At 37.7% G+C, this 19,549-nt stretch overlaps 1 protein-coding gene across 1 annotated transcript; it reads left to right on the forward strand.

Annotated features, from left to right (window-relative positions):
• Window positions 1-214: 214 nt before the first annotated feature.
• TMEM237 (transmembrane protein 237) lies at window positions 215-18,033 on the forward strand. The gene is made up of 12 exons (XM_063304176.1): window positions 215-486; window positions 749-804; window positions 4,485-4,538; window positions 6,527-6,625; window positions 9,146-9,239; window positions 11,464-11,618; window positions 12,863-12,986; window positions 14,128-14,319; window positions 14,831-14,904; window positions 16,668-16,761; window positions 16,926-17,047; window positions 17,735-18,033. Exons 1-12 carry the CDS (start codon window positions 215-217, stop codon window positions 17,794-17,796), a joined length of 1,398 nt encoding a protein of 465 aa, XP_063160246.1. The 3' UTR covers window positions 17,797-18,033.
• Window positions 18,034-19,549: the final 1,516 nt, after the last annotated feature.

Here is a 19,549-nt window from a genome sequence, read left to right on the forward strand (position 1 = left end):
GCAATGAACACGAATTTGAGTACACTCCAGGAGACAGTGGAGTGGAGGACAGGAAGGCCTGGTGTGCTATGGTCCATGGGGTCACGAAGGGTCGGACACAACTTAACAACAAGGATGAAGGCACGTGACTGGCATACCGACAAGACCTTGTGGTCTATAACAGCTTCACTTTGTCAGAGGGGACAGTTTGCACAAAATTAGGTGATCTCCCAGAATGCAAAGGACTGGGACCATCAATTCGATATATAAATCCCAGAGAAAGGAGAGCAGTTTCTTCTCCTCGCAAGTAGATCCCCAGCCTACTCTGCAGCCGACCAACCACCGCAATGCTCTGAACATCATCGGAAAACAGGAAACTTGCAGGACGCAGCAGCGGGAACTAGGAGCTCAGCCTCCCCACCCGGAAATGGCGCCGCCGGCTCCCCTCCTCTTCCCTCGGCGTCTGCAGCAGGAGCGTCTGGGAGATCTGGCGCGGTTTCGGTTGCTGTGAGGAGTTTGCCTTGGTCGCTCGGGCTGCGGGAGCAGGAGCAGGATGGAAGGGGTCCGCCCGGTGAGCGAAGGAAGGGAAACTGTTTGCCGGCCGAGTCCCCGTCCTAGCGCGGTTGTGCTGTTCTCAGGATGCTCGCGGGGTGGTTCCCGAGGATGCACCTCTGTTAAAATCGGGCTTGGCAGAATGTGTAATTTTAGCATCTCTCAGATTTGTGGTTTCTTAAACTGGCAATTTCATGGCTTTTTTCCCCCCTTTAAGATGTTACGGGGGGATTGTTTGTGCACAGAACGGCCCCAGTTTAGGTCCTTTTCGAAGTAAATGCCCGGCAGTATCTGCATCGTGAATTCTTAGGTGGTATTTGGAAACGTTATCGTATGCTTCGCTTGCAAAACTGGCCGCTTGTTGTTTTTCTCGACTGTGGGTATTTTCTGCACGTAGACTCTCTGTGAAACGTTCGTTATTCGGTGAAGAAATCCACGATGGATAATCCGCACGTGGCCGTAAAGGTTAATACTTGATGCTTTAGCAATCCCCCAATAGTCCATTTTACAGTGTTTTTAAAATACTTCGGATTTGTTAAGACAGAGCCAGGAAAAACTTGCCCTCACCTTAAAGCATCCTCAGTTCTCCATCAGTTTTAGTGACCCTACCTTGAGTTTTTCCTCTGGGTCACTGGCAACCTAATCCTGCACCTATTTAATCTGAAGGAACACCCTTGAATTCAGGGTGCACCTGACATTGCAGCAATTTCCTTCAGTGTAATATCACTGTGGAAGAAGAAAGCCTCCATCACTCTCCAGAAGCTGGAGAACTATCTTAGAATTGGGGTGTGAAGCATTTCCTCAATTCCTAATTTGGAATCCTGAGTTTTTAGGGGTCTTCTAAATTTTACTGGAAGCCAGTCGGAAAACTGCTTGCTTCAGAAGGCATCCTTGCAATTGCTCTTCTGAAGAGTGATAATGAGGGCGCTAAGACTGGTAGTACAGCTTGTTCCCCTTGTACTTTCCCCTTTCTCATTTACTGTGAAAAAGATTGCCTCAAAGGAATTTTTATGTTTATACAATTTAGGCCTCGATTTCTCTCCCTGTCTACTTAGCTGAAATTGCTAAGAAAGCAATAGAGGTATATGGAGTAGCAGTGATAAGAGCCTTACAGTAGTGTAAGTTCCTTTAGCTTCAAATGCCCTTGTACTATCAGATAATTCAACAGATCATTTATCATAAATCTGATCACAAGTTCAGTGTAGTACAGAATTACATTTCGGGACAAACCACCCCACCCATGAAACTTTGTTTCAGAATTAACACTCTTTTTTACCAGAAGAAATTGAAATAGAAAAGTTAAAGTCAATTTTTGCATACTTGTTCCCTAACTTTCACTAAGATTAGCATAATAGAGCCTTCCTCTTGAGAGACACAAGATGTTTGAGTAGCAGGTGCCATTGAGAACCTACTTCTGTAGGGCAAGCCATAATAAAATAATGCCCTTTAATGAGTACAACCTCCAGCCCTAAACTAGGTGGGGCAAAAGTTCATTTCCAGCTAATCCTGGGTATTGGAAGTTTATTTTTAGTACAGAATTAATCGGAGTCATTGTAGGTATAGGACTTGGTTGTTTTTCTTCACATGTAGTCTCACTTGAGGGATATGGGGAAGAAGCAAGTGGTGAGTCCTGTTTTGAATTGTCACACATTTGTTTTTCTAAAAGAAAGTAAGATAAAGAGTATGCCTGAGTCTCCAGCTTCATGTTTTCTTTGGTTTCATTTATACCGTGAAATATCTGATTTCAGAAATGTTTCATCATTTTCAGGTGTGGAGGATACAGTTCACTTAACAATAAAAGGAATTTTCAAGTGCTTTTTAAAATGTATGCATCTTGTGAGGTACCTGGGTAGACACTGATTCAATTCCATTGCATATTTCAGTGGAGCAAAGAACATTGTTGTGATTAGGCAGGCTTTTCTAGAAGACTGCCTTTGTTGTAAATAATGCTGGTGCTCTAAAATTGATGTTTGTGTTTTTTTAAGGCATCTAGCTTGGTTTTGATTATTGTGAATTATCTTTTGTACTTTGCTAGAATAGAAATATAGAAGCAGAAATTTAAAAGTAATAGTTTTGCTGTTCCTCCAGTAATACATTCAGAAATCTATGCACCTGTTTTAATAAATGTTTAATGGCCCACACTTTATACAAGAATGTATACATTCTTATATACAACTGCTGAATATGTGCTAAAATAATTTTTTTAAGAAATATATATTGAGTTATATATTTTTATATACATTGCAGCGTCCACCCCGGATTCTTCCTCCAGTACCAAGGTAAAATTATGATTTACTGCAAAAATAGAATGGACAGGTTAAGAAATTTCAAGGAAACTATAATCCTTAACTTTTTTTTGTAGCTATAATTATTATGTGGGTGAATTTTATTATGTTTTTCAAATTTAGTATTATGTGTTGTATTATATATTTCAGTATTAACATTTTATATTTCTAATTTCATTTCACTTTGATTTGGAAAATATTACTCTGAAGTGGAAACCAAGGTGAGTACTACTCACTTTCTCCAAAGCTTTTTCCATTCATTCATTCATTTGCTGTTTTAACTTGTGAGCCGACTCGCATAAGTGAGATGGGCAGCTATATAAATTTAAATAAATAAAGTCATCCATATATTTAACATAACAAATATGGTTGGTTTTCAGTGGCTACAAGTGGTATAGGTTTTCAGAAACAATAATGGTTGTCCTTATTGTTACAGCTTGATTGGGTTTTTAAATCAGAACAGACTTTTAGATGTATGGATAGAATTCATTGTAATTTATTATTTATTATATTATCTATACTGTGCTGACTATTACTGCTGTATTTATATTCTTTTTAGAGCTTTATGGCAATCAATAGCTTTTTAAAACACTATAATACCCATTTATAATCAACTAGGGAAATATTAAAAACACTATGATAGTTATAAACCCCCATCTATATACTCCATGCTCCACTTTTTATCCCCTTTTTCTCTTTTTTGTTTACTTATTTTCTCTTTAAAATATGTAATTAAACATATTTTTAGAAAATAAACACCAATGGTTGTCGTGGAGGAAGATGAATTAGATTATGTAAAGGGTTGTGTAGGTTTTGAATTGTTTCTTCAAGTATTCATAGTGAAGTTAAAGAATTTCTTGTTAAAATATTCCCTAATGTTGAAATAATACTTTCCTGTGCAGAGCTGTTCCAAAATAAACTTCATTAAGTTAGTGATATTCCCAAGTAAGTGGAAGCTGCAACCTAAATTATAGTAGTTATAGTAAAATAGTTGCATTTTAAGAGCACTTTTTAAATATTGGAGTAGAGCAAAGAATAATGGATAGAGTATTTTTAAAAAGATCAGATCAGTTCTCAAGTTGGCTTACAATAAACTCTGGTCCTCTTATGGTTAGAGAAAACTCTTCCTGGCAAAGCATTTCACTAGTCATCACCTGCTTCAGTCATGGAATTTTACGTGGAATCCACATGTGTAATATTGTCTTCCATTTGTAACTTGGGTTTTCCTACTGCAGCTTTTTTTTTCTAATGTAAGAAAAAAGGGAGTGGTTACACAATGTCTCTTGGGGTAGCATTAGGAACAATTTGTCTGGAAGCAGCGTAGGAATAAAGGTCAAAGTAAGAATAGTGTAACTAGTGGCATTCCCCAAGGAACTGCATTGGAATCAATGCTTTAACTTACTCATAAATAACCTGGAGTTTGGGATAGAGAGGTGGCCAAGATCCTAAAATATTTAGGTGGTTGAAATGAAAAGGGACAGCATAGAGTTCCAAAATCATGTCTCCAAACTGGGGAGTGAGCGTTAAGATGGTTGAACTGTTGTAAATACACAACTAGGTAATGCACATGAAATAGTGTGAATACTGTAGTTGAGAGCATTATACATATGCTAAGAATGTATGTTTACTATTATGGAACCAACTAGTTCTTGGCTTCTGGTTTTGCAGATGAAATTCCTCTCAGTCGCCCCAAAAAGAAAAAAGCCAAAAAAAACTCATTAGGTAAGAGGATTTTTTTTAATTTTATTTTATAAATTTATTCAGCACCCATCTCTCCCCTACGGGGGGGACTCTGGGCGACTGAGAGGATGATTTAATTAAGAACCTTTCAGGCAAATTTAGATGAAGAGGGTGTAGCAGATTTAAGGGTACAATTTATGAATGGCATTATACCTGTTGGCTACTTAGTTTTGAATTTTAGTTATCACTTGCCAAAAGCCTGAGCTCCACAAAGGGTATGTGAAAGGAAGAATGTATCTTCAAATACCATTTCATGGATAAAAGTAGTTCCATGTTTACTGAGTTTTATAACAGCCTTTCTCAACCTGTTGACCCTGGAGGAACCCTTGAAATATCTTTCAGGCCTCGGGGGACCCCTGCACAGTCACGCTCAAATATAGGCCAGAAGTTACAAAATTATTATATTCGTTTCATGCGTAGGCCTCTATATATGCATTAACAGTGTTCTTAAACTAAAAATAAAGAATGAAACTTGCCTCTTTAATGTGAAGTTGTCCGAATTTGAAATAATTTTTAAATAAATCATGATCTCCCAGGGAACCCCTAGTGACATCTCGCAGAATCCTGGGGTTCCACAGAACCCTGGTTGAGAAACCCTGGTTTATAATATAAACACAAGCAGCTAAAGGTAGTACAAAGGTAAATCCTAATGGCTGCTCATCTTTTTTGGATCTACTGGTGCATTCCAGGTCAAGGCTGGAGGAGTTTTACCTTTCCCAGAGCTGCATTTCACTCAGGAGAGGTAGAGCAGGTAGTGGGTAGGGTCAAAGCCTAAAGCTTGTACCAGAATAACACATCATATCACCTCTCTCTCTGCTTCTTTCTCTCTCTCTCTCTCTCTCTCACACACACACACAATTCTTCCTCACTATTCATTAAGGCATATATCTATTCACGATCCTATCTCTATCTATTGCAATGTATTTCATTTTTGTTTTCTCCCTTCCTACCTATCTCCCCTACAGCAAGGATTCCCCCCCCATAAGCTTTATTCTTAGCTTTCAATTTCAGAAATTGTACCCTCCCAACAGTTATCATCATCATCATCATCATCATCCAATGGTATATGAGCTCAACAGCATCTTTCAACTTCTGTTGCATGGTTATGAAGTACTTAATTTCTAATTTGCTGGCTTTTTGAAGTCATGTGGAAATTGGAAGGCACTTAGTATTATCATCTTAAAGGGGTTTTTTTATTTGAAATTTGCCAGTTTTATTAGTGACAATCTTGATGAATCCAAAAGTAGAAAAAGATATTTCACCAATTATTGTAAGTTGACATCTTTGCAGAACCAATTGCCTTCCTGGTTTGTTTTTTAATCTTAGCAAAAAGTAGGAATTACCACTTTTGTGCCCAGCAAATGCAGTATAAAGCATAATTACATGCACTTATTTTCTAATCACTTCAGCAATTTCTTCATCAGATGAATTGGACATCAGTCCCTCTTAATATCTAGATCCCATACTCATACACACAATCCATATTTTTACAATAGAATAATCAGGCTGAGGCAGGGGAATGGGATGGACAAAACATCAGTGAAGTGTATGACACAGTTAGGAGTTGGGTGCAACAATGTGGAGATAATTAAAGGGTTGTGGGAGCAGGCCAAGGAAGTGATAGGTGAAGGAATCCTTACAGGCAAGCAGACTTACTGGCAACTGAGAAGCATCAAGGAGGGTAAACAGCATTGATTTATACTGTAATTGACAACATCCTAACTTCAAATACAGTCTGTACCTGCTAGTAAATACTGTGTGAAATATAAAATGTTCCCATAAACTGTTTGAAGAACAGCAAGAGTTAACTAGGATCAGAGGGTTTTGTTGTGCAGTTCTTTAAAGTTATGGAAGCATCTTGTGATGCACTGAAGCTACCTTTCCACAGTGCTTTTTAGATGGTATCTCTCTGTCTGTCTATGCGGTTGCTAACAGTCGACACTGACTTGATGGCATATAATCCATTTCAGATGGCACTGGTCAAGTCGCTGAAAGCAATGAGCCTCTGACCGCTGAAGTACAGGGTGTTCCACCTCAGAAGAAGCGTAGGAAAAAGAAGATGCCTCCAGGTATGTAGCGGATTTTGGAAAACAATTCCAGCTGAGAATACAAGCCAATGCAGTGCATTATTGTTATTTACTAGACTGCATATGCTGCCAATTTAAAATGTTTTTAAATGGTTTATAATAAAGGAACGAGCCAGTTTGATCTAATAGTTAAGGCACCAGCTAGAAACTGGGAGACGGTGAGTTCTAGTCCCGCCTTTGGCACAAAGGCAGATGGGTGACCTTGGGCCAGTCCCTCTCTCTCAGCCCTAGGATGTAGGCAATGGCAAACCACTTCTGAAAAACCTGCCAAGAAAACTGCAGGGACTTTACCAGGCAGTCTCTGAGAATTGGACACAATTGAACATATTAAAAAAATAATAATAGTAAAGGAATGAAATTTCAAACTAAGAATATTAAAATGCAGTCTGTTCAGAGAGATGTTTTGAATTTAGACTAGAAGTCATAGAAGGCTTGAAAGGTAATAACTAGCACTTTGTATCACGTCTGGAAATGAAATGGCAGCCAATATAAAACCTTCAGCATAGATACAATATGATCTGAGTTTTTTCTGGTTGAATTCTGTATTAACTGAAGTTTCCAGAGCTTGCCCATAGTAATGCTGAAGTTTATCAGTGACTGCAGTACTCTTCTTAGGTCATTTTTCCCAGATAAAATTAAAATTTATCAGCTTTATCAACCAAAGCTGATAAAATACACACCAGCTCCAGAAGCACTCCCAGACAAGAGACCCTCTCCTGGAAATGTGAAGCCCATCTAGAATCTTGAACTGTGACCCATTCATAGTGAGCAACTCCGGTTACCCAGTTTCAGTTTATTATCCCATATGCAATCCATTATCAACTGCAAGCAATCACTCAGGTGTGTCATACCCTTACCTGGAGATGTTGCAAAGAAATAAATTGGGTATATTCAGCATACTGATAGCACCCAGCTCTAAAGTGCCTCATCTCCTTGAGCTGTTTTGTGTAGACACTGAAAGCACTGGGGACAGTATGGAACCCAAGGGACACCATGAATTCCAGTTTCATGGAGCAACTGTGTCCAAGCAACACTATTTTAAGTCTATGCCAGAGCGATAAGAATGGAACCATAGAAAACGCTTCTGCTTTAAATGGTGCCTTTAAAGCAATTTAGAAGGAGAGCATGGTTGATGGTACTGAAAGCTGGTGAGACATCAAGAAGAACCAAAGGAGTCACACTCCTTCTGTTCCCCAGCCAAAGACCATCCATTCTGCCTACTAAGGCAGGCTTAATCGTGCAGCTTGCTCTGAAATCGGAGTCCATATAATCTGCTTCATCTAGGACTGCTTGCAGCAGTTGAGAAGCCACTGTCCTGTTGATGACCTTACAGAATCCTACAAGATACAAACCAGCCAGTAGTTGATCATCTCCATTTCATTAGAGTGAAGTGACCAGAGGAACAGCTTTGACGTGGTGTTCAGTTCTCTGCTCAGCCATAATATGGGTTGGGACAAGTCAGCGTCTCGCCCTCACTTGGCTTAGAGTTGTAAAGCTGAAGTTCTGTTCTGACTGCTGGAAGAAGGGCAGGTGTGTTGCTGATGAGATGCCCATGCTTAAATAACCAGTGTTGTGATTAATTGTGTATATGAAACAGATTATTTTCTGATTGCAAATACATTTGTTTCTGCAGAATATTAAAAATAAGAGGAAAGCCAACCAGCAAAATAGTCACAACAATATTGCTCCCTTACCATTTTTTGCATTACTTGGTACAGAAGTACTCACAGTACTTCACAGTTTCTCATAGTGTGTCTTACAGACAGTAAAAATATAATAAAATCAATGGCAACTTAATGTTTATTTGCTTGGTCACTCTTGACCAAGTCTACAGTCTTATGATAAACTGTCTAATGAAAATAAAGATACTAGTTTATAGCAGAAATGATTTATAATTTGTATTATGTAATGCACATCAGCTGCAATGTTTTGGAATTAATTTTTAACATATAGCAAGGAAGAATGTTATTGTATTTTCCCAGTTGAAATATGACTAGGAAGGTACATGCTGCCATCCTAATTCACTCATAAAACATACTGTTTTGTACATATTACTTTGTGTAAACCATTATCTCTCAGCACAATCTACCTTACAGAGTTATTTATTAGATTTATATCTCACTGTTCATTCTGCAGCTCAAGGTGATAAATGTAGAGCTCCTGCCTGATTACTCACAAGAAAAGCTTTGTCAGGAGGAGATGCATGTAGAGCTCCTTAACTGAAAGGTAGGAAATAAATATACTGAATATTTCTTCTATGTGACTTCCAGAATTCCAGTCACATATTACTTAGTATATTTATTTCCTGCCTTTCATCTAAGGACTCTGCATGTATCTCTTCCTCACAGGGTTATTCTTGTGAAGAAAAAAGGCAGGGGCTCTACATATGTCACCTTATCGTCTCAACGGAAGTGTTCCCTTACCCATCTCTTCTGGAGCTACAGTTACACATCAATTTTTAATGCAGCACAAATTCCCTGGTTTTCCATTTAAAATTTGCAGAATCTGAAACATCATTTACTGAACAGAATGGAAACGACAGGGATCCTTCACCAGTGGAAGATACAGTAAATCGTAAACAGTGGAAAAGAGTAAAGTGAGACTTTCCATTTTGACTTCTCTATTCTTTCTGAAGTAACAGATTTAAAATTTCTGTTTGACAGTAAGCTGATGATAATTTTATATTTCAGTTATCTACATTTGAGTGTGGGTGTGGGGGTGTGTGTGCGTAATTTCAGAATGTTCAAGCTCTTCACATGTTTCATGTTATTCTTATACACCCACATTGCAAATTAGAACAGAGGCTTAAGAAAGTATTTTACTTAAGCTTATGAAATGAATGTATAGCTGAGACCAGATCTGAGTTTTTCTTTATTCACAATTTAGCTTCTTAATTGCTATGCTATCCTTCCCCATGTATGCCTGCCCAAGGGTTTTTGTAGATGCTTAACTCTTTTCAGGGTAGAAATAAAAAGTTCCAAGCCAAGAAACACAATTAAGATAATTTTGTGCACATATGTATCTGATTGTACTGCAGTAAAGGCACTCTTTTTTAGTGTCATGCTTACCTGTCTGTCTTAAAATAATGTTGGTGCACAGAACATATTTTAGGAAAAAATTATCCTATTGAGAAACGGTCTTTATTCAGAGACAAGAAGGACTTGTTCATATATGATTTGGTTTCTACTAGCCTCCTAGATTAAAAGTCTTGTGATTCTATGTATGCTAACATCCCCCGATGGATAGTCATCATTACTCTGCTCATTCACAAGCCATTCTGTGATGTCTGTGAAGTTGTAGAGTGTATACTGTGTTGAAACACGTTTCTACCATTTTAACTCTTGGAGCAAAATTTGAACAGTTTATGATGAGAACTCATGTCAATTTGTCATTTGTAGCCAAACATTCACATTTCAGTGGAATATATTTCCAAGTATGTTCAAGATTGCAGGAAGCCTGTTGGATTTATTTATTCACATCACTTTAAAGACAGAACTTCTGCCTCAACAGTACTTCAGGAAATTTGGAAATAATAATAAGTATTATTATTATTTATTAAACTTGTATGCAGATTGATTCTCAGTGACCCTGAGCAGCTCACAACAAAAGCATTACAATAAAATATAAAAGTTATAAAAGATGGCGAGCATGATGAAGCAAGGAGTCTCACTCTCCCTTGCCTTCACAGCTCTTTTAAACAACAGCAGAGTGGGAGCCATCCAGATCTTGGGGAGGACCTCCTTCCAGAGGGCAGGCACTGCTCCAGAGAAGGCGTGCTTCTAGGGTCCTGATAGATGAGGTTGTTTAATCAAAGGAATCCAGAGCACGCCAACCCTGCAAGATGAAATTGGTTGGGCAGATGCTAAGACAGGCAGTCCTTCAAGTAACCAAGCCCTGTGCCATATCTTTATTGTCAGCCAGTTCCTTTTTTTCTTTCTTTTTTTTTTTTCTTTTAATTTTTCAAGATATAATTAAAACACATAATGCAGAATATAAGACCAAAAGAATACAAGTCTAAAAATGAAACAAGAAAAACTAAAACGGTGCAGGAATAAACAGAAAAGTGTATCAGACAAGTGGCTTCTGATCTTCTCCAGCACAGATATAAAAGTACATAAAAGTTAATCTCTTACTATTAATTAAACATTTAGTAACATTATTTCTCTAAAATCAAACCATTCAGTCATCAAAACCCAAAATCACAACTTCATTCTTTTGTGTTACACGCAAATAGTTCAAGAGCAGCTTCCAGATAGAAGGGAATCCAGTTACGGTGTTTTCTCTTATCCATGCTGTCAGTTCAGCCGTTTGCGCCCATTCCATCAACTTAATCATCCAGTCCTCCATTGGGGGAATTTGTGCATCCTTCCACCTTTGGGCATATGAGTATATAAGAACAGAGTTCCATGTTGCTTCTCAAGCTGCTCGTCCATCAAACCCAAGAGAAACAGCTCCAGTTTCCAGTTTCTGATAAGGGAGCATGTACTTTGGATCACCTTCTAGTTCACTGCAGTGGAGTACTGCTTATCCTATGAGAAACACAATAGCTCTTTGGATTTGAAGGGGGAAAAATGATTTGGAGGATTCAGCAGTTCCTTAAAGACGCTGTATCTTTTTCTGAATCTGCAATGAGCAAACCTAGGAAAAGATACATATTTGCTAGGATTGTGCAGCAATCTGCATTCAAAGAGGAAAAGCTGGAATATGTGGTGGTGTGTGCATCACACCTTTCATCACCTGCTTAAATCAAGTACAAGCATTTAGTCACTCAATTTAGTCACTCTCTTTAAAATCCTTTCTCTTTGCTATTATAATGTTAGGAAAACCCGGCCTGCAGGGAGTTCCAGCGAATTGGTTGTGGAGGATGAAGATATAATTGAGGATGAGCAAGTAAAAGGCACAGAACAGCATCCTGTGTTTTCTGCTCCAACTGGGGTTAGCCAACCTATTAGCAAAGTGTTTGTTGAAAAAAACCGTAAGTAATTTTTTTCACAGCAACAAAACGTCAGCATATTTCAAGAAATAAAAGATGACGATGACGACTGCTGGCATGTACATTTCTGATCTTGCACCTTTTAGGAATTACTTTCTGCATCTAACCTATGCAGATAGATAGATTTATGTATGTATATATGTATGTATGTATTTATTTCAAGGCCGCTTAGTGACTTTGGGCAGCTTATAATAAAAGAAGCAATGCATATAAAAGAGCATGGCCAACCAGAAGAATAAAACTAAGCAAAACCAAAAGGGGCTCCGTGACCACCAAGGCCTGAGAGAACAGATCTTTAGTAATTTCCAGAGCATCATATTGCGGGACGGGGGGCTTCCTGAATCTCTCTAAATAGCCCTTGAGTTGCATTGTATTTCAAAGGGTGCAAGGCAGGTCACGTCCTTAGTTAAGTAGGACAGTTTTGAAACTCAGATAAAGCTTTCCTGAACTATCTGCACCATCAGACAACCCTCAGCATCCGTTCAGTTCAGAGATGTGTAGGGACTCATTGTAAAAGCGATTCTTGAAAGAAAATTTGAAAATCTGATTTAGAGGATTTGCCATTGTGCCTTTTGGCATCAATTTTTCATTTTCCTTTGTAGACGTTTGCAGAATTCTTGGGGCTTATGCATCTGATTAGTGCATTATAATGTTAGGAATAGTATGGTCTCACATCATGAAGTTGTAAGAAGATTTGAAGGATGTAGTCATGTAAAGCAGCTAATTAAAAGCTTTGTAACATTTGATAGTCTTTTGAATCTTAACCAAAGAGCCATTACCAATCCTAACTTTCTCAGATGAGGGAAAGGTGTCTAAACTTCCATTTGTCCCAAAAGTTGATTTAGTACTTTTATTATTTCATTCAGATTCATTTTTTTCTTTTTTAATGACGGCTGAGGTTAATGGAATGAAAGTGTTAAGAGTTTTGCTCTTAGGCTGAAAAAAAGGCTTTTGATGATTGCAGCAAATTGAGTACCACCAAATAGTCATCTTGTAACTAGTCGTGTTTCACTGAAGTCAGTGGGGCTTGCTTTCAGATGACATTCCTGATATACAGGAAAAGCAACAGTGGGTTTGTATAGAAAAGTGTGTAAATGTAGGTAGTCACAGTTTAGTCTCTCACCAAAAAACTCTCCTAATTCTATTATGAACAAGTAATAGGAAGCACTAACAGTACTTAACCGTACTTTTCTTATAAATGCTTACATTTTATTTTCTTTCCTAAGGGCGTTTTCAGGCAGCAGACCGCAAGGATTTGATTAAAACTACTGAAAATGTTGAAATGTTTATGGATATAAAAGCTTCCTGGACCACTAAGGATGTGGCACTTTCAGTTCATCGTGGTTTTAGGTATGAAATTATTCCCACAATAGACATTGAAAATGAACAAGTGATTAAAATGAATAAAATGTCCAGTGATGCCTCTTCCTGACCTTGGAATCAGACTCCCTTCTGCTCCTCCCTCCCTCCCTCCCTCCCTCCCTCGTGCACACTTGAAATGTTGCCTTGGTTCTCCAAGATGCAGTTGTTTAACAAAATCCCTGAGATTTTACTTCATAACTCAGGTGAGCATCTGCTTAGCAATCAGCTGACCTTGCTTTAGAACTGTGTGGAGAAAATAGGTTCCCCTGCAGGTTCTTGGATGTCATTATAGCCTAAGCAAAGGTGCTGCAGACAGTCTTTAGTTCACCTTTACAGTGTTGACTTGGTAATACAAGTTCTGTTTTCAGCTTTGAAGCGCAAAGATGCAGGCGAAGTTTGCAACCCAGTGCCAAGCATTTTATGTCCATACAGTTACAGTGTTTCAAACTACTACAGTGAACGTGTCTGCTGACTTCTGGCTAGTATAGATGTATTGTTCAATAGGCTGGAGCAGCTTTGTATGTAATAAATCCAAGACAGTTTACAGGAAGTTCTATTTTGGGTTATATTAACGGGTCAGAGTCCCACGATTTGAGGGACGCTTCCACTGCATCTTAATTCCTCTCATCCATCTTAGGATTTTAGTCTGAAAGATCTAACGTGTGATGCACGCATACCACTGTAATATTCTGCCCAGTGTGTTCAGTCACATCAAATAAATAGTCTTCCAAAAGAATTAACATGCTGGTAATTCCTTCAGAGAATGACAGTAGTGTGAAATGATGATTGGCCTCCACTTGTAATTGTTTCTTATAATTGTTATTTACCACCTGCAAAATATATTTGAAGAGAGCTTATTAACTGAAAGCTTTTGGTTTTGAGCCATTCCCCTCTATGATTACAGAAATAACTTGAGACTTGAATACAAAGGCCCCTATTGCATAGCTGAATACTATTGACATGGCAAATTCAGAGGCTAGAATTAGAATTTAATTCACTAAATTCTGAATTGATTAGAAACTGGATTTAAGATGGCGAATATAAAGGTTCTTGTAAATCTGACATTCTGAACATTTAACTAAGATTTGTACAAGCTGAAATTTTTGCTAATATGCTTTCTTTTATTTAGGGTGATTGGACTTTTTACTCATGGCTTTCTTGCTGGCTATGCTGTGTGGAACATCATAGTGATTTATGTTCTGGCAGGAAATCAGTTTTCAACTATTTCAAACTTGCTGCAGCAGTACAAAACTTTGGCATATCCTGCTCAATGCCTCCTTTACTTTCTACTTACAATTAGTACTGTTTCAGCTTTTGACAGGTACAAGCATTTGTGCATTCCTCTGTCTTGGTGACAATGCTTATGATTCCTTCTGAACTTATCCTATTAACTGAAAATAAATGATTAAAAGCTTAATCATTAATTTATCTTAATCTTTATAATTGCAGCAGTGCAGTATAAGTTGGCCCATCAGATGTTTTTCTGATGACCTTTAAGGTGTTATGTTTGAAAACTACTCCCAAGCCAGAAAGATTTGCTTTGTGTCTGTTATTTCCTTATACTTCCTACTTTTTAAATACTTTATTACATAATAAAAGAATAATCAACATTTCTGAACTGGAGTGACATCTAGCTTAACCCATGATACCAACACAGAATAATTAGTCTGATGTGCCACTTATTTACTGGCATAACAGCCCGCTAGATCAAGGTTTTAGAAGACATCCTATTTCCTTAACTTTAATGGATAATTTCTTATGAGATATATCAGAACAAACTGGACTGTTTAGTGACTACTCTTAATTAAGTCCATTTCATACCTATTGTTCAGAATCGATTTGGCTAAAGCAACAGTGGCAGTACGCAGTTTTCTTACATTGGACCCAGCAGCAATTGCTTCTTTCAGTGAGTAAGCAACATTAACTGACCATTAAGCATTAGCAAATTATTCAAGTTTGTGTCTTGATTATATTTTCATTCCTGATTTTAAGAAGGACCTTGTTCTTTGTTTTCACATAACTGTTCTTAATGTGTGTTCTGAAAAGGCAGTCATTTCCACAAAGACTACCACAATACTTTGTTAAATAAAAATAATGCTAGGAAGCTCTAAGCTGGTTATACAGATATTTATCAAAGAAATAATTTAAATTAATTCTGCAGATTTATATCTCACAGATACACTTCTGTATCTCTGATCTGAATAGATTAAATAGCAAGTGTATTTTCTGACGTAGGACAGAAAAGAGCAGACTGAATGCTATCAAAGTGTTTTGCTTTTTTGGAATTTATTTATTTATTAATCAAATTTATCACTGCCCATCTCCCACAAAAGGGACTCTGGGCGGTTTATAGTAAAATATAAATAAGAGGAATATAAAACTATAAAATAATAATAGATAATAAAAATAAATATAACAGGAACATGATGGCTAAAAGTTCTCTGTGATTCGCAAGCAGAGCAGGGTCCTTCCAAGAGACTAGCCATCCCCAGAAATGACTATTCTCCCTCCCGCCCCAGGCATGATGACAGAACCAGGTCTTTAGTTGTTTCCTAAAGTCCAGGAGGGAGGGGACCAACCTCACTTCTGGGGGAAAGATATTCCAAAGGGCGGGAGCTGTTGCCGAGAAGGCCCGCCTCCTGGACCCCACCAGATGGAATTCTCTTGCAGACGGGGTCCGTAGCATGCCCTCTCTGCATGACCAGGTGGGATGGGTTGATGTGATAGGGATGAGACGGTCCCTTAGGTAACCTGGACCCATGCCATGTAAGGCTTTAAAGGTGATAACCAACACCTTGAATTGGACCCGGAAGCATACTGACAACCAATGCAGCTCACGGAGCAAAGGAGTGACATGAACTGATCTTGGAATGCCTAAGATGGCCTGTGCGGCTGCATTTTACACCAGCTGTAGCTTCCGGATACTCTTCAAGGGTAGCCCATGTAGAACACATTGCAGTAGTCTATATGGGAGATAACCAGGGCATGAGTGACCATTCGAAGGGCCTCTCGCTCCAGGAAGGGGCGTAACTGGTGCACAACACGAAGTTGCGCAAAGGCCCTCCTAGCCACGGCTGCCATCTGCTCTTTGAGCAGGAGCCGTGAGTCCAGGAGGACCCCCAAGTTACGCACTGGGTCTGTCTGAGGCAGTGCACCCCCATCCAGAACTAAAGATGACAATTTCCCAGAAATCGGGGAGCCATTAATCCACAGCCACTCCGTCTTCCCCAGGTTCAGCCGCAACCTGTTGTCCCCCATCCAGGCACCCACAGCCCCCAGGCACTCGAAAAGGTGGTCACGGCATCACTGAATTGCTGAAAAGGAAAATCTAGGCAGTGAACAAAGAATTTGGGAGGTTGTGGCAGTAGTGTAACCAGTATCACAGTTTTGAAAAACTTGGTTACTTCAGGAAAACTTTCTCTTGGAGATTTACTGCTCCACCCCACTGAATATTTAAAGAAAGTTGGCCGACATATTTTTTGTGCTGGAAATGTAATACATTTGAAGGGACATTGATGCAAATTAATAACATGTAATTAGCTCTTACTATTCTGGTGAATCAGGTTCGTGGAAGATATGTAAGGATCAGAGGTGTTACTGTGTTGTTAACTCTATTCCAAAAATCTGGAATATCTCAATAATAAACATTATTGGCTTCATTTCTCTCAGTGTACTTTGCTGCTCTTGTCTTGACTCTGAGCCAACAAATGACGAGTGACAGAATCAACTTGTACACATCACCTTTAGAAAATGGTAGTCTTTGGTAAGAATTATGGGCTCTTTTTCTTTCTAAAAGACAGTTACTTTGTAAAAAAATTGAACAATAAGGATATCTGTACATTATGTATGTTGACAGAAACAATTGAAGCTTTCATATCTAATAAATACATACGATTCTCCTCTCTCCCACTCCCCATCCCCATCCAGGATTTCACATGAAGAAAAAGAGATTCTTCAGCCTTGGATTGTGATTAATCTCGTGATAGCTCTTCTTGTTGGGATCTCCTGGTTCTTCTTGTCATACCGGCCCCAGTTGGATCACAGTGAAGGTACAGACTAGATAAGAGAAATTGTGATCCAATAGTATATGGGCATCTCCTTAATAGATTATCTCAGTGGCAAATTGCTCATTTTTTCCTAAACAAGGTTAGATCAAAGGAGCTGCTAGGGAAAAGGGTATGGCAGTAATTTCAATAGTTAGTCAGAAAGAAAGAAACAGCAGATAACAGTGTTAGAGAGGAATATGGGAATATATTTGCAGAGACAGTAGTATTGCAGAATGACTAGAGAAATTAAATTGAGTATTGTCCAGAAATAAGTAGAACAATTCTATCTCAGTTTGACTATTCCTATAAATGTATTTAACGAGTGTTATTCCATTGTTAACAATACTGGCAAATATATTGAGAGTAATGTGCTAATAATTTTAAGGAAACTTAGAATGCTGAGTGACATCTTTGTCAGCTTACAGAGGAGAGTTTTATATCTGCAGTAATTTGAAGGAGTCTACATATCCAAACGGGGAGTCCTTATGCAAAGGGTTTTTTTCCTGCTTCCCCCAAGCTTGCAACTTATTTCCCAGCTGTAATATTTTTAGAAAACTGTGTTTCCCGGTGGAAGGAGGAAGTGAGGGAGTTACTTTTATGGACCTCCCTTTTGGCAGTGCAACATGAGATATTGCAAATATATTTTTCATTATATTTTGGTGTACCGTGATATTTCTTCTTTTCTTGCAGAGCTGATGTTTAATGGTGAAGTGGAAGAATATCCAGATAAAGAAGCTAAAGTGTCTTCTTAGTGTAGACAACTTCTTCAATTTCTTAAGATGCCTTAGTGATTTATACTTGCATGTAATATTTTTACATTTTTTTAAAATTTAATTTGAATGAATTTTGTAATTACACTATTTATAAGTTATGGTAATGCAATACAAAATTATTTTTCTTAATCATCAAGTTATTTTCTATGGATTTTATGCAGCTATCAGGGAAGGAAGATGAATAGAAAAGGGGAAAAATCCATTGTAACGTATTTATTAATCCCTGTCTGTATTTTGATATTCAAAATAATTGAAATCTGTGGATATTTGTATATTTCAGAGGTGTTAATGCTAATTTGTCTTTGAAGAATTTAAATCAGTTAAAGAGTTAAAAAGTTTTTGTAGAAGTAACTCCTAATAAAGATTTTGTAAAATTTATCTCTATAAATTTATCCATTTTTGCTGCTTCATTGTGTCATTTAAGGTTTCATGTATTTATAAATTCATAGATTACATAAATCCATACAGGATATATATATACAGTGCACTTATATCCACCGTTACAAAAGTGAATTTGTGCAGCAGGAATTTATCTTTTATCCCTCTTATAACCTTCTCTTCCCTATCTGTGCAGAAATGTCCTTGAATCCTTTGTAATAGAGATGTGCAGGGAGACTACATCGAGGGATATTTTGATTAATTAGCTATGTGTGTTCTTTTGGTAGAAGGACAGTCTGGTGTACAATATAATACTGGAAAGCTAATATTCTAGATTTAGATGCTTGTTAGGTAGATTTCTTGGGATACAGTGTATCTATGTAAAACTTATTAATAATGAAAACTAGATTAAAGCAGGAGCATAAAAACAAGGATTATGGAAGTTTTATAAAATTCTTATGCTTTCAATATTGTGCCATCAGACTCAAATTTTTAAAATTCAAACTCATTTAAAAATAAGTGTTACGAATTTTTAAAAAACATAATTTAGGATTTTCAGGATTTTTAAAAAGCAGTTTTCCATAATTTCCCCTTATTTGGAAGAATATGTTCGAACTGCATATATTAATTTTAGGATTAATTGAGGGAGTGCAATCCAGTGTCAAGCTGGATTGCACTCCCTTAATTATGGACAGACAACATTAACTTTAAATATTGAAACCAACTTTTCAGAGAGCATGCTGAAAGACAGTTCACATTACATTCTAAAAGAGGAGTGGATGACATTTTGGGAAAAATGGGGGCAATAGGGGATATAATGCAAAACACCCTGGATTGTGCCAGGCATGCAGGTAAGGCTAGGATTTTTTGTTTTTGCTTGGGCGTTGGGTTTTTTAAGCCATGCTAAGCATCTTTTAGGATTTGCATTACATTTTCCATTCAATTTCCACCTTGAAATAGCAGGAAACAGCTACTGATTTTTGGCAGATGTAATTCGACAGCTTCAAGTGCCACAAAAAGGAAATTCAGAAGCCACAGGTTGAAGATTTAAGAAATAAATCTTGCTTATTCCCCTAACTCAAGGGCATTTCATTCATTATGCATAATCTCCATATAGAAGTTTCTGAAAAATGCTTCCAAATATTGGTGCCCTAAATTATAAACATTTGTGCAGGTATCCCAGAAAAATGGTATGACTTAAGAGTCAGGTGCTGCTAGGACTAGTTCTGATGTGAACCTATAAGATTTGGGTAATTCAAATGCATACTTGAAAGTATAAATTATAGAGACCACTATAAATGTCAACATTTAAAATGCTGATTTTTTTTATCTTTAACATTTTAACTATACCCTT

The sequence above is a fragment of the Candoia aspera genome, chromosome 1 (assembly GCF_035149785.1).
Source record: "Candoia aspera isolate rCanAsp1 chromosome 1, rCanAsp1.hap2, whole genome shotgun sequence".
In the NCBI taxonomy this organism is placed as follows: domain Eukaryota; kingdom Metazoa; phylum Chordata; class Lepidosauria; order Squamata; family Boidae; genus Candoia; species Candoia aspera.

What these genes read in the sequence shown, in the direction of transcription:
- TMEM237 (XM_063304176.1), top strand. Translation starts at nt 215, where the DNA reads ATGCAAAGGACTGGGACCATCAATTCGATATATAAATCCCAGAGAAAG. An exon ending in AAACAGTGGAAAAGAGTAAA is followed by an intron (nt 9,240 to 11,463) that starts GTGAGACTTTCC and finishes TTATAATGTTAG; the next exon opens with GAAAACCCGGCCTGCAGGGA. An exon ending in AGCAGCAATTGCTTCTTTCA is followed by an intron (nt 14,905 to 16,667) that starts GTGAGTAAGCAA and finishes CATTTCTCTCAG; the next exon opens with TGTACTTTGCTGCTCTTGTC.